We start from the raw sequence: 15627 nt of genomic DNA on the forward strand, positions 1-15627 counted from the left end.
TAACTCGGTACAATATGTACAAGGCTGATTGATCCTTCACTCGTGATTTTTTTAATGCGACAACTTGGGCCACTGTTTGCTCTACATCTTCCGTGAGCTCTTCGTAGTCATTCGCAACAACAACTACACGTCTTGGGATCTTAGAAAAGCTCTCATCTTCACACTTAAATTGCCAAAGTTGACTTTCTTTGTCAATTGAGGCAAATACACACTATTTGCTAAGTTGACCATCTCTCACTATCTTTTTCTCACTCGGACACTCAAGCTCTCTCAGTTCTAATGCCAATTTGTTAGAAAATGACACTTACATATTTCTGAATATGCTTATGATGTTTTTCTACACTATGTGTTGATCATATGCTTACAATGTATAGAATCACATATTGACTTTTCATCTGCAAAACCATAAACTCACCATTAAGACACTATTTATTTTCTATTATTGTCTAATAACCATTACATCCGACTCTTGCACTTTAAAATAACAAAACTCCTAAACAAATGAATAACTCATTTAATCTTATTAGATTTAAGTTTAACCTAACAGTTATCAGGCCATTATCATTCACAATATCATTCATTCATTTGTGACACATTATGAATGGCGATAACAAATAGAAAAAGGTTTTAAGTGGTACTTTTTTATTTTTTTCTTCCCTCATATCAGGAGCTGCAATGGTATCAGATTGAAACTTTAAGGTACTAATGGATGCATGAAAAACAAGGTTTCCAGCAGATTTTAGAGTTACCTACCTATGGTTTCAAGATGTACTCTTTTTCTCAGCTCAGCGACCACTGGATTTAAATAAAACCTTTGCTTTGGTTCGCTTCAGGTTATTCCCCTGGTTCTTTCTCATCTCAGTTAATATATCTCTTGACAATCCTAGTTACACTTTCATACTCCCTTCTATTCAGGTTGCAGTTCACTTTCTATGTGAAGCCTTTCAGTATTTGCGATCAAAAGAGGTCTGACCCCGCACTTCTTAACAATGTCCAACCTTTGAGATGGACCCTTGAATTTAAAGATTACTCTGAGTCTTAAGTCATTGGCATCATAGTACAAGCTTAAATCCTTGAAATCTTGTAATATGGAGGCATTAAAAGAGGGATAGTAGCATATAAATATATGATCTGAATTAAAACCTCTTGGGACCTGCATTACAGTTGTGCAATGTCCAAGAAAGGGAACACTGGGGTCAGAGTAGGAGGCAGATTTTACAAAGTGATAACAATTGATATCTGGATCATACCCTTCATTACTGTTCCGTTGGAAACCACCAATTACAAGGCACAGAGCAAATCCTAAGAACATCGAGTCAACGAACCACTCAAGAGGAATTTCCATGTCCAGTGAAGAATTTGTTGATTGGTGGCTGAACCAGTCTGGGATTTCAGTTCCTGGCAAACAAATAGAAATAAGAGGACCAAGAGGTGTTCTTTCTTTCAAAGAAGTAAAAGCTGCCTCAAAGGGTGCATCTGCAATGATGTTGTTGCGCGACTTTTGGTCTAAGTTTATGCAATTCCAATAGAATGTATACCTATCTTCTATTAAGATATTCTTTGTACTTCGAACAATCTTAAGTGATGTGCAGTCAGCTGCACACAATGATTGCAGGCACTGTGGAAGCTCTGGTAGAGCCTTGAGCTTCTTGCACTCAATTAAGGTGATCTTTCGCAAGTGAACTAGATCTCTGATGCTTGTTGGCAAGCTTTCAATGTCACATCCACTTACAAACAAATCTTCCAAATTTGGTGGAAGCTCTGGTAAATACTGCAGCCTCGTGCACTTTGTGAAGGCTAGTTTCCTCATATGTGAAAGATTTTTAATGCTTTCAGGTATGAACTTAATATTGCTTTCACTTAGTGAAAATTCTTCCAAGAATGGTGGAAGCTCTGGTAGAGAATGAAACATTTTCCACTTAACCTGAGGAAACATCTGTAGTTGAGAAAGACCTTTCATGCTCACAAGGTGTGGATCAACTTTACTTTCAGTGAGTAATGGAGCTTTCAAAGATGGTGGAAGATCCTGTGGAGTCAAAAGCTTCTTGTGGTTAATTAGGGCAAGTTTTCTCAAATGAGAAAGATCTTTGATACTTACAGGTAAGCACACAATATTACTTTCATCTAAGGATAAGTCTTCCAAGGATGGTGGAAGGCTTGGTAATGACCGCAGTTTCTTGCACTCAGTCAAGGTAAGTTTTTTTAGACTAGGAAGATCTTTGATGCTTGCAGGTAAATTCTCAACAGTGCTTCCTTTTAGTGATAAATCTGCTAAAGATGACAAAGTCCACAGTTCATCCATATTTGGCCTTTCAGAGGAGGATACGAGAGGTAAATCCTCAACTTTTGGTCTTTCAGGAAAGTTCACCAGTTTTTTACAGGAATGAAGAACCAAAGTATAAAGCTTGTTATTGCGCCAAACTGATGTTGGCAATTCTCTTATTGACGTGCCTCTCAAATTCAAGTATTCCATGCTCTCCGAAGTCACAGAAAACTCTTCGAGAATTGAACAATCTCTCAGATTGAGTCTTTGAAGAGATTTTAAGTGAATCTTGCTTGTAAGACTCTTGAGTTTGTTGCAGGATTCCAGATTCAAGTAAACAAGCTTGTTCAGATGCTGCCAAACAGACTCTGGGAAATCTGCTATTTTTGTTTCTCTCAAGTCTAGGCGTGTCATGTTCTCCGAAGTCAATGAAAACTCATCAAGACTAGAACAGCGTCTGAGAATGAACATTTCAAGAGAAGATAAGTGAATGTTTCTTGGAAGACTCTTGAGACTCTTGCAGGATTCCAAGTTAAACAGAAGAAGCTTCTTGACATATTGGATGGATAAGGGAACATGAAGCAGACTTGTGCAATTAGAAACATCTATAGTTTCAAGATTTGGTGCCTGAGATAAATCTGGGAGATTAGTTAACTTTTTGCTGGCATGGAGGTTCATCTCTTTCAAGCTTGGAAGACACTGCAGCAGCAAAGAGTAAAAAGTTCTTTAGTAGCACAATCATGCAACTTGACCGGTTGAAAAGTGAAATAAATTACCTTGGTTCCATCCCAAAGTTTCTCAACGTGGCTTTCCATCATGGAAAGCACAACAAGGTTCTCAGTACAAAAAGTTGATGGCAGAGACTTGGAAGGGTATCCATCCCATTGTAGGTACATTAATTTATTAGGCAAGGATTGGAGACCTGAAGGAAGATGCAAATTGCATTTTCTACCCTTCCCCATATAGAATTTGAGAAATCTCATATTTATCATCCTTGAGAAAGTCTCACAGCTCAGCAGCAGGACTCTTATTTGAGACACATCTAAGATTATGCCTTCAACTGCTTCAGTTCCCTGATAAACAAATGTTACAATGTTAGGTAATAAAAAGTATCACACCTAAACAGATCTGCATCATTTTCAAAAGGGTAAGTCAGTTTATCTTTCTTACCCTGTTATTTTTCAACACATCATAGACTTCTTTAAGATCCCACAGTCGGCTGCGACTTCCAGGATCTTTGATAGATTCCTGATGAACAATTTCCCAACCCATTTCCTGTATCAATTCATGCATACACACGTCACCATCATCAGAAAAAGTTATAAGACCTTTTTCTAGAAGGATTTTTATACCAATATATGCATAGAAACCACAAATGTCGAGCAACCTTATAACATTTTCTTTATTTTCTCCTCGGAAAAAGCATGCAATGTCCAGGAACATGTTCTTTTGTTCATAATCTAATCCATCATAACTCCATCTCAAGACATTCTGAATTTCAGCATTAGGAACCTTCTTGAATTTTCTCATAGCATTGTCCCATTGCTGCTCATTTCTGGAATGGAGAACTGAACCTAAAACTTTTAAAGCCAATGGATTTCCATTTGCATGATCAACTGCCTGTTTAGACAGCATTTCAAAGCCCCTTTCAGGATAAGTTTTCCCAAAGGCCTTTAAACTAAAAAGCCTAACAGCATGATCAAGGGACAATCCCTTAACCTCATAGATTGCATCTACCCCTTTGCTAAGGACATGCTTGTCTCTTGTAGTGACAATGACCCTACTCCCAGATCCCAAGCAATCATGTTGTGCAGCAAGATCTTCGAGTTTCTTTGGATCGTCCACATCATCAAGTACTATCAAAACCTTTTTCTGTCTAAGCCTCTTCATAACAAACGTAGATCTCACTTTGGAAGTGCTTATACGGGGATTCACATCTTCTAATATCTCAGAAAGAAGTTTATTGCGCAAATAATCAAGTCCTTGCTTTTCATGTTCTGCCATTACATTTGCCAAGAAGCAACTAGCTTCAAATTGAGATGATAATTTGTCAAATAAAGCTCTCGCAATGGTTGTCTTACCTAGTCCACCCATTCCCCAAATTCCAATTATGCGAACTTCTTTTGACCTTAGTCTTAATAACGATTCAATAGGAGCAAGATTTTGATCAATTCCAACAAGTGTTTTTACTTCAGTGGGATACATATGGTTTAGTTTTTGCATAACGTCTTTGACAATTTCCTGAATGAGTTCATTCTCCGTCCTAATATGCAGAGAAAGAATATTTACAATATAAGGTGAAATGTGCATCACAACATGAAACAAAATGTAATCACATAGTTACTTACGTTAAACAAGTGCTTTACAGTATGTTTAGAAGTGAAAAGATGTAATTCATCTTCACATAACATTGATTTGACTTATGATCTGAGAAATTCTATACTACCGTTTGAAAAACTGAAGGACTGTGTTACTGTTACTGAAAAACTCTCCCCCACTATTTGTCCAAACTCCTACATTATTGATTTATCTGGTTAGCATAGTAACTCTAAATATAAACTTAATCAATCACCGTGTTTCAAGAAAGAAAACAAAAGGGGAGATTTCTAAAAGAAAAAGTATATCTGTTACCTAAAATTCTTTGATTCCCACCCAACTATATCTGCCACTTCAGTGAGAGCAGCTTTCCATTTCTGCAACATGGCCATGTTTTGTTTGACATCTTCTTTATATTTTTGAAACGCCATTCCGTAAGTTCCTGTCTGCTTCCTTACATGGGAAGGGTCAATCTTATAGAAAACAGGTATCACAATGTGTCCTCCACGTTTCCTGAGTTGAAGTATTTTGGCGAGTTCACGCAAGCACCACGTGGAGGAAGCATAGTACTTGGAGAGAACAACAAGAGAAACGTTGGAGTGTTTGATGGCTTCAAAAATAGAGGAAGAGATCATATCCCCTTTGTGAAACCTGTTATCTATGAAGGCTTGGATGTTCTTGTGCTGAAAGGCTGCATAGAGATGGCTTGTGAAGCTGTTGCGCGTGTCCTCACCTCTAAAACTGATGAAAACATCGTGTCTTTTAAGCCGTGCTGTAGAAGAGAAAGAAGAAGAAGAGAAGAAGAAGATGATGAAGGCTCAGCTGAAATTTTAACCATTCTGGGTGGACATGAGCATGATGATTGTCTAAGTCTGCTGATACTTTTGCTATCTCTACCTAGCATACTGCTACTAACTTTGACCGTTGTTTGAACAAGGTAAGGTTGCTATGTGCACTTGTTTTGTGGTTGTTATCTTCCAACAATTAACTTCTTGTCTTTGTGATCTTTGCATGAGTTTTGTTTTATGAAACCGCATTGTCCATGGTAAAAGAAAACATCATTTTGATAAAGTACAAACAGTTAAAGAAATGGAAGAGATCCATTAGGTCAAGGTCAACCATAGCATTTCAATTTGGAAACAAAACTACACTTTCCGAGTCCCAATTTTCCAGTCTGCCAGTTGTATTGTTATTATTGGAAACGCTCTAATATTTATATTTAATTAAATCTGAAAAAAAATCTTCAAACATTGTATAAAGACAAAATATTTATAAAAACTTCATTGACTTGTCTTTTTGTTTAGTTGATTTATTCTCTTAAGTCTTGCCTTATCGTGTAACTTCATTGAACTACTTTTCTTACAGTAATTAAATTTTAAGTTCTTTGTAAATTTACATATTCTTAATTATTTTTTTATTAATGTTTTAAATTATTGAGTAGTTAAAATGTTTATATTTTTAATTCATTCTTACTATTTAATTTTTCAGCTAATTGGATGACGCGATTGTTGTATAATGTTGTTATTTTATTTGTCTTTAAGTGTTAAAATAAATTTGAGATTTTGTGATTAATATAAAATGATATTACGTCAAATTACTTAATGTAAAATGAATGACTTTTGTTACTTTATCATTTTGTTTCTCAAATATTTACTTTGTTAGTTTCATTATCTTGAATTATTAGTATTATTGGCTGATATATGATTTACCCCAGTCTATGGGTCAAGAGGTTGGGATGATCATAGTTTGTAATTGATTATAATTGTGGACCTTAGAACAATATTTGAAGTTTCAGTCATTTTTTACTTGATGTATACTTATATTTTTCAATTTATAAAAAATAGTTAATTGAGCTCTGTATGAAATCCAAATTAAGATTATGAACACGTCCCTGTCTTCTATATACAAATTTCTCGTAGAAAACGCGTTTACGAGAAGGATGTTAGTCTCTAACGCGCAACTAGACTTTTAGAAGTCTTCCAACATGAAACTGGATTAGGGTTAGTTTACATGCTAAATAATGCACAACTGTTAATTAAATATGATTTTCTAAAGAAAACATGTTGAATTTTATGTAAGCATATTCGTATACGCTGAATCAGTTTTGACAAATATTTGTTAGAATTTACATACTATTTCCCCACAAAACGAGATTAACAGTGTTCTTGTTTTATACATAGGAAATTACGAACGAGAACAAATGAGTTTGTCATCAATCAATAATAATTGATAATACTTTTAAGGTAACTATAATAAAATAGATAATTTGCAACTTAACTCTCTCTCTTTATGTTATACTAAATGATCTCATAAAAAATATTATAATTCTTAAAGATTAAACCAGTTTTGTTTCTTAAGTATTAAAACAAGATCATCTAATAAGACAAGACCGTCTAGAACTCGTGTTTGAAGTTTAATAAACTATGTTTAAAGTTTAATAAACCATGTTTAAAGAAATAACGTCTAATAAAATGAACCGTATAAGATAAGCATGTTAAATCATGTTCTTGTTCTTGAGTGTTAAAAAGATGATGACCGGTCTAATAAAAAGATATTTTATTTTCATTGTTTTATACATCGAAAATTTTAAGAACAAATGGGTTTGTCATCAATTGATAATACTAGAAATTTTGCAACTTAACTCTCCTAAATGATCTCATCTCTAATTTTAAAATAAATCTTTACTTTTCCATTTTGAATAAAAAATTATAATTCTTAAAGATTAAACCAGTCTTTGTTTTAAGTATTAAGACAAGATTCTAAGAAAAGATATTTAGCAACTCCTGCTTTGAAGTTTAATAAATCATGTTTAAAGAAATAATGTCTAATAAAATGAATAGTATAAGATAAGCATGTTAAACGCTATAATTATATAAACTTTATCATAAACGCTCAACATTACTCTAAAAGTAGAAATTGTTTAAACGATAAGTACAATTAACTACCTTGTCTAAACACTTAATAACTTTTAATGTATCAAATGCATGTACGAATAATACTCTTTTGTATGTTGTATTGTATTCTCTTTATTTGTGCTAATCACAAAAGTACAAAGTTTTTTTCAAAAGTTTTGCATTGGATCAAAAGAACGTTAAGAGATAGGTAGACATTGTACGAATGTTTATTCAAGTGCTTTACAAGCTATATTTGCAAAAGTACATAGCATCTGACTTCATACAAAAGGTTACCTACCTACAAGAAAGTCAATGCATATAAGTAACAAATCACTTTCGAAGAAGACTATATAAAGATGATTGAAGAGAATATAAGAAGAATATGTTTTGAATTTAGGGTGTCATTTTCTCTCAAACCTTCATCGTCTAACATATTCTTTGAAAAGTAAAATTTTATTACAAATCTTCAAATTTCTTTGTATTGAAAATTTATCCTCTCTATGAGAGTTATAATATGTACTTGTTTTGTAAAAACACCTTTGTTGTGTTTGTATATTCAAAAGTGAATTAAAAGAATTTGTTGTTTAACTCAATGGAGTTAAACGACTTAGTTAGTTGAACTAGTGAAGTACCAAAAGTGGTGAAACTCGTCTGACTAGTTGAGTTAATTTGTAAAATCAGAAATAGTCAAACTCATTATAATCTTTTGAAAGATTGGTGGAATCTCATAAGTGTGCTTAAAGGAAAACTAGACATAGCTTAATTTAGAGTAAACCAATATAAAAATAAGTTTGTCTTGTTGCTTTTGTTTGTAAAGTTTTTCTAAATGCTCTTAGAAATGATTAAGTGTTTAACCCTTCTTATTCTTTATCACATTTATGTTTTACTTATATTTGTATACATGGTTATATATGTATTAAAATCATCAATATTGCATATAATAAGAAGTTAAAAATTTTAATACGATATTTAATAAGTGTTTATTTATTTTTATATTATAACAGTATTTTCTCATAAATACAGTTTTGATACGCAAATTTATAAGTGAGTGAGAATGCAATTATTTTAGATATTGTTAATATAATAATTAAATGTGTTGATCTTTTATAACAAAAAATATGTAATCATTATTCTACAAAAAATATGTAATCATTATTCCAGTTTCGTAATTTTTATTAAAGTTTTTAATTATTATTTCATATTTAAATAAAATAATTTTAAAAAAATCTATGAGAAAGATAAATATTTTAAAAAAAATTATAAGAAATACAATTGTTATTTTCTTAAAAGTTTAAGAAATGTGAATATCTATTGCAAAACTAGAGAGTTATTTTTTCACTCGCCAACCTAAGCAAAAATGTCCATAAAAAATAGTAAAATGATGAAAAGATGTCTCATAAGCCATGCATTACAATTGTTGTTCTCTTAAAAGTTTAAGAAATGTGAGTATCTATTGCAAAACTAGAGAAAGTGTTTTTTTTTTCACTTACCAACATAAGCAAAAATGTCCATAAAAATAGTAAAATGATGAAAAAAATGTCACATAAGTCATGTATTGATGATATTTTTTTTTAAAGATTTAGAAATCTACATATATTAAAAGTGATAATAGTTTAAAAATAGTGTGATTCGATTATTTTAATATTAGAATGTTTTAATATAAATAGTTTTGTTATAAACGAGTTTTATTATCTTAAATTACATTATCTCTCAAAACTTTATTTAGAGTTCTTTATCCTTTCTCTAAGTTTTTTAACTGCCTATTCATCTATTTGAAGATCGAAAATCGCCTAAGTAATCTTTGATGTGAGCTCTCCACTTCCATCTGATTAGTTTCTCAAATAGAGTAAGTTGGTTTTCTACTCCTCCATTTGGCCTGCTTTATTTTTCTTCGCATGCAAACTATCTTGGGTTGCATATAGGGTGTGAGTCTTTTATAAGACTATATTGATTAGTGGTTCTAATAGTATACCCTGATTGTGTTCTGTGTTCGTATATGAACAGATTGAATTTTTGATCATCATCAAAAAGGGGGAGATTGTTACCAATAAGGAATATTGGTAAATCTTGAAGAAATTTGTTTTGATGATGCTACAAGAAGTTTTAGTTGCAGAAGATATTAGAATTAGTTAAAAGCAATTTGTAGAAATTAAATGTAGTAGGAAATTCTTGTAAACCTTGTAAACTTGCATTTTTAACTACAATAATCGATTATGATTAAGCAATAATCGATTATCACAAGTCATACTTGAATAATCGATTATCACTTCATATAATCGATTATCACATTTTTGAAAACCTATAACGGACTTGAATAATCGATTATCACTTACAATAATCGATTATTCATGGCAGTTGGGAGCTGACCTTTGGCACTCAGTGTACTTGGCTATATATTTTGTTTTGGAGAAATTAGAAAGTAACGTTTTTTTGAACTGAGAAAGCTTAGAACACTGTGTGTCAGAGGAACGTTCTTAGAGAGCTTTTTGTTCATCGTTCCCTTGCTTGGTCTTGTGAAAGGAGAGGCTCGCGTATCGTGTGTCGATAGTCGGAGCAGACTCTCTTCAAGTTAGCAAGGTGCTCTGCCTGGTCTTGTGAAAGGAGAAGCTTGTGAATCGTTGGTCGATTGCTGAAGCGGTTCTCTTCAAGTTGGTAGAGTGGTTCTATTCATTTTATTCTTGTTTATTATCTTGTAATCTGTTAAACAATTTTTTAGTGAAAAAGGTTAATCACTATTTATAGTGATTAACGACTGGACGTAGAATCTTTTGATTCGAACCAGGATAAAAATTCTGTGTTGATCTTCTTATTCCCTACACTCATTTTATTTTACGTATATCAACTGTTTGATTAATTTTCTGAAAGAAAATTATTTTTACTAAAAGGACCAAATTAAGTTTAATTGTGATCGAATACGCTTTCCACTCTCTGAGTTTTAATTCCGCTGCGCTATACTCTTCGAAAAATACCCCCTCCGATACCATCAATTGGTATCAGAGCTTGCTTTGATAGTTTTTCAAAATTTGCGAAAATGGCTGGTCACAATCAAAACCATGTATATGCTGAGGGTGCTTCCATTAACAGACCTCCATTGTTTACTGGTGATAACTATGCTTTTTGGAAAGTTAGAATGGAGATTTTTATGGGGTCTGTTGATAGAGGTATTTGGGAAGCTGTACAAAATGGTCCTTATATTCCTATGAATACTGTTGATGGTGTAGAGACTGAAAAACCTTATTTTAATTGGACTGTTGAGGAAAATAGACGAGCCCAATTTGATATTAAGGCTCGGAATATAATTTTATCTGCACTAACCATTGATGATTTTTTCAAAGTATCTGTTTATAAAAGTGCTCAGGAAATGTGGAAATTTTTAAGAGTCACTCATGATGAAGTATTGAATGTGGCTAAGTTGACTTGTTCGAACTCATGGTCTACATCAAACTCCTCAAGCTCAAGCGATTCTAATGAGCAAGAAAATCTATGCTTGATGGCCAACGATAAATCATCTGAAAGCAAAATCTTGAAGGAAAAGAAGGACTATCAAGGTTCTTCTTCAAGTTTCAAATGTTATGGATGTGGTGAAAGAGGCCATCTGAAAGCTGACTGTTCAAGCAACAAAAGAAGTAAAGAAAGAAAGGAAAAGAAACTTCACAAGAAAAAGAAGGTTCACATTGCTTGGGTTGATAATGACTCAAGTAGTTCAAGTGATTCTGTTGAAGAAACAAACTTATGTTTGACAACTAATGTTGATGACACTGCAAGCCAAGTAAGTTGTTCTAATTCTGAATCTAGTGAATTTGATTTGCAAAAAGCTTTTCTTGAATTGCTTGATGAATCTGAAAAATTGAATGTTGCTCATAAAAATTTGAAAAAGGAATTTAAACAATTGCAAATTAAGTATGATAATGCATTAGATGAGGAAGTCATATTAAGAAACAAAGTTAGTAATCTTGAAACAAAATTGTCTGAATCTAATTCAAATGAAAAACCTGTTGATGCATCAAAGAGGATGCATAGGAGCAGATCCGTGAGACTAGAGGAAGCAACCAGCTCTGTTGCAACTGAATAATCCATGAAACAGTCAAGAAAGCTTGGTGCAGTGCTGGAGAAGTTGTAGCAGAGAAGGCTCTCTGTTTTGGCTGGACTAAGTGAACTGTATGCAGCGGATTGAAGTGATTATGGGGAGGTGGAATGGAAGTTTGCTTGAGGGAATGGTAGACTATCTCAGGCGGCTTCCACAATGGAAGAAGATAGCAATGGAAGAGCAAGCAAGTAGATATGACTTTCGGATGAGAGAAATTTGCAAAGTGCAGAATTCATCTTCTATATATTTCCAAAAGTGAAATACATGCTTATCTCAGGAGATTATATAGCTAAATCTCAAGTCCATGCAATGCCATACATGTGAGGTAAGTAGATCCACAAAATACGGATCAAGTGCCACCTTACCCACATGTGCAAAATGTGATAGCTTTCTAGAAGCCATGTTATTCACGTGGCTTATTACATAAGCGTATAAGTGGAATTAAAATAAGCTAATACTACCCCTTAGGCTACTATGCACACCCCCCCATGTGTCAAAGTCCACTTTTACCCTTCTCCATGCTTTGGCATCTTAAAAGCATCTTCTATGTCTCCAATCTTCCATCCAAAGATAGCAAAGAGGGTTTGGCCTTTGGGAGAGTACTCATCTTGTAGCTTCTTGATCATCCCTCTTGTGATAGGTCCAATGGTGCTAGGCCTTCTTGTATCATCCCCTCCCTCTTGAGAGGGATTTGTCCTCAAATCCATAGGGTCGTCATCTTCACTTGCATAACCTGCAAAAGGTTTAAGGTCAGATACATTGAAGGTAGCATGAACACCATATTCAGGGGAAGATCAATTTGATATGCATTGTTATTTATCCTCCTTATCACTCTAAAAGGTCCATCTCCTCTAGGATTGAGTTTGGATTTTCTTAGTTGAGGAAATCTTTCCTTTCTAAGATGAACCCAAACTAGATCACCTTCATTGAAGATTAATCTTTCTTGCCCTTGTTGTGTTGCTTGGCATATTTCTCATTTTGTTGTTGAATTTGATTTTTAACCTTGTGATGTAATTCTTTGATAAACTTAGATTTAGATACCCCATCTTGATGAACAAAATCAATAGAATTTGGAAGGGGTATTAAATCCATGGGTGTCAAAGGATTAAAACCATAAACAACTTCAAAAGGAGACAATTTAGTAGTTCCATGAACTACTCTATTGTAGGCAAACTCAACATGAGGCAGGTACTCATCCCAAGATTTGTGATTTCCTTTAAGAACTACCCTTAGTAAAGTGGAAAGAGATCTATTGACTACTTCAGTTTGACCATCTGTTTGAGGATGGCAAGTAGTAGAAAAAGATAACTTAGTCCCTAATCTAGACCATAAGGTCCGCCAAAAGTGACTAAGAAATTTTGTATCTCTATCCGAAACTATTACCTTAGGTAACCCATGAAGTTTAACCACATCTCTAAAGAATAACTTTGCAATGTTGCTTGCATCATCTACTTTGTGGCAAGGTATAAAATGAGCCATTTTGCTAAATCTATCTACCACCACAAAGATAGAATCAAAACCCCTAGAAGTTTTGGGAAGACCTAACACAAAATCCATACTTATCTCTTCCCAAGGGGTGGAAGCAACATTCAAAGGAGTATACAGTCCATGAGGCATTGATTTAGATTTAGCTTCTAAACAAGTTATACACTTAAAGCAATGCCTTTGAACATCCCTTCTCATGTGAGGCCAAAAGAATTTTTCTTTCAACATGCCAAGGGTCTTTTCTACCCCAAAATGTCCCATTAATCCTCCCTCATGTGTCTCTTTAACAAGGAGTTTTCTATGTGAACCTTGAGGAATGCAAATTTTTCCTTCTTTAAAAAGATATCCTTCTTTCACATAGAATCCTCCTTGAGGTTTATTGAGACATTCCTCATAGATATGAGCAAAATCAAGATCTTGTGAATATAATTCAAGAATGTTATTAAATCCAAGAATTTGAGCTCCCAATGTGGCTAATAGATTAATTTTTCTTGACAAAGCATCAGCCACCACATTGGATTTTCCTTTCTTGTATTTAATAACATAAGTGAATTGTTCAATGAATTCCAACCACTTAGCATGCCTCTTTTGTAACTTGTGTTGACTCTTCAAATACTTAAGTGATTCATGATCACTATGAATGATAAACTCCTTGGCAACAAGTAATGTTCCCAAGTTTGAAGAGCCCTCACAAGTGCATAGAGTTCTTTGTCATAGGTGGGGTAATTACAAGAGGCACCATGAAGTTTTTCACTAAAGTATGCAATTGGGTGTCCTTCTTGTAATAATACTGCACCTATGCCAAATCCTGAAGCATCACATTCTAGCTCAAAAGTTTTGGAAAAATTTGGCAAAGCTAGAATGGGTGCTTGTGTGAGCTTCTCTTTGAGTAGCTCAAAAGCCTTTTGTTGTTTATCCCCCCAATGGAATGTAACATCTTTTTTCACCAACTCATTGAGGGGTGAAGCAAGACTAGAGAAGTTAGGAACAAATCTTCTATAAAAGCTTGCCAACCCATGGAAGCTCCTTACTTCTCCTACATTCTTTGGAGGAGGCCAATCTTGGATGGCCTTTATTTTTTCTGGGTCCACATGAACCCCCATTTTTGGTGACCACAAATCCAAGAAATATGACACTATCAACACAAAAGGTACACTTGTCAAAGTTTGCAAACAATTTGTGTGTTCTAAGAATTGTTAAAACAACTCTCAAATGTTTTTCATGAGTTTGCAAATTTTGACTATATACCAAGATGTCATCAAAGTAAACAACTACAAACTTCCCAATGCAATCCCTAAGGACATGATTCATAAGTCTCATGAATGTGCTTGGAGCATTTGTAAGACCAAAAGGCATAACTAGCCATTCATATAATCCAAACTTGGTCTTAAAGGCAGTTTTCCATTCATCACCTTCCTTAATTCTTATTTGGTGATAGCCACTTTTTAAATCTACCTTTGAAAATATTTGTGCTCCATGCAATTCATCCAACATATCATCAAGCCTAGGAATGGGATGTCTATACTTGATTGTGATGTTGTTGATAGCTCTACAATCACAACACATGCACCACTTCCCATCTTTTTTTGGTACAAGTAACACTGGTACAGCACAGGGACTTAGACTCTTTTGAACTAAGCCTTTATCTAGCAACTCTTGGACTTGTGTCTCAATCTCCTTAGTTTCTTGGGGATTTGTCCTATAGGCTGGCCTATTAGGAAGAACTGCCCCTGGAATGAAATCAATTTGATGTTCAATTCCTCTTATGGGTGGAAGCCCTTTTGGAATTTCTTGTGGGAATAGATCATCAAATTCTTTCAAAAGTTTTTGAATGGATGGAGAAAGAGTTGAAGTCTTTGAATCACTAGATGTGCATGTAAGTGTCCCTTGACAAAGAAGAAGATATGAAGGTTGCTCAACTTGAAGTGTATTGATTAAAGTCTTTTTGTTTAAAAGGACTTCATGTTGAGTGACCTTAGGTGGCACACTTGTTTCTATACCTCCCTTTCTTTTTGACTTTTTCTTTTGATCATGTTCTTGCTTTCTTAAAATCTTCATTTGTGCTTGATCCTTAGCCACTTGGGTAGGAGTCAAAGGATGAAGCACAAACTTCTTGTCCTTTTGATGGATAGTGATGGTATTGGTTAGACCATGATGGATAGTTTGATGATCAAATTGCCATGGTCTCCCCAATAACACATGACATGCTTCCATGGGACCTATATCACATAAAACTTCATCTTTGAAGTTCCCAATGGAAAATGCCAACTTCACTTGATTCTTGACTATTATATCCCTATCTTCATTTAGCCAATGAAGTTTATAAGGTTTTGGATGGGGTATAATATCAAGTTTCAACTTCTCAACCAACCTTGTGCTACAACAATTGCAACAAGACCCACTATCAACAATGAGAGAACAATGATTTTCTTGAATTTTAATCTTGTGTGAAAGATGTTCTCTCTTTGTGATATGTGTTCAAGACTTGGTTGGTTGCTAAGTATCCTTCTCACCATGAGAAGTTGCCCATCATCAGCATATATTTCCTCTTCCCTCTCTTCTTCCTCACTCTCACTTGTACT

The 15627-nt window shown here is 34.1% G+C and overlaps 1 protein-coding gene across 1 annotated transcript; it reads right to left on the minus strand.

Annotated features, from left to right (window-relative positions):
- Positions 1-494: 494 nt before the first annotated feature.
- On the minus strand, positions 495-5652 carry LOC124846261 (TMV resistance protein N-like). The gene is made up of 4 exons (XM_047323483.2): positions 4895-5652; positions 3434-4526; positions 3040-3336; positions 495-2962 (listed from the first exon to the last, which is right to left on the minus strand). The coding sequence occupies exons 1-4, from the start codon at positions 5212-5214 to the stop codon at positions 908-910; spliced, it is 3765 nt and encodes a 1254-aa protein (XP_047179439.2). The 5' UTR covers positions 5215-5652; the 3' UTR covers positions 495-907.
- Between the last annotated feature and the right edge of the window lie 9975 nt (positions 5653-15627).

Source organism: Vigna umbellata, chromosome 7, assembly GCF_029865625.1.
Source record: "Vigna umbellata cultivar VRB3 chromosome 7, Vumbellata_1.0, whole genome shotgun sequence".
Lineage (NCBI taxonomy): Eukaryota > Viridiplantae > Streptophyta > Magnoliopsida > Fabales > Fabaceae > Vigna > Vigna umbellata.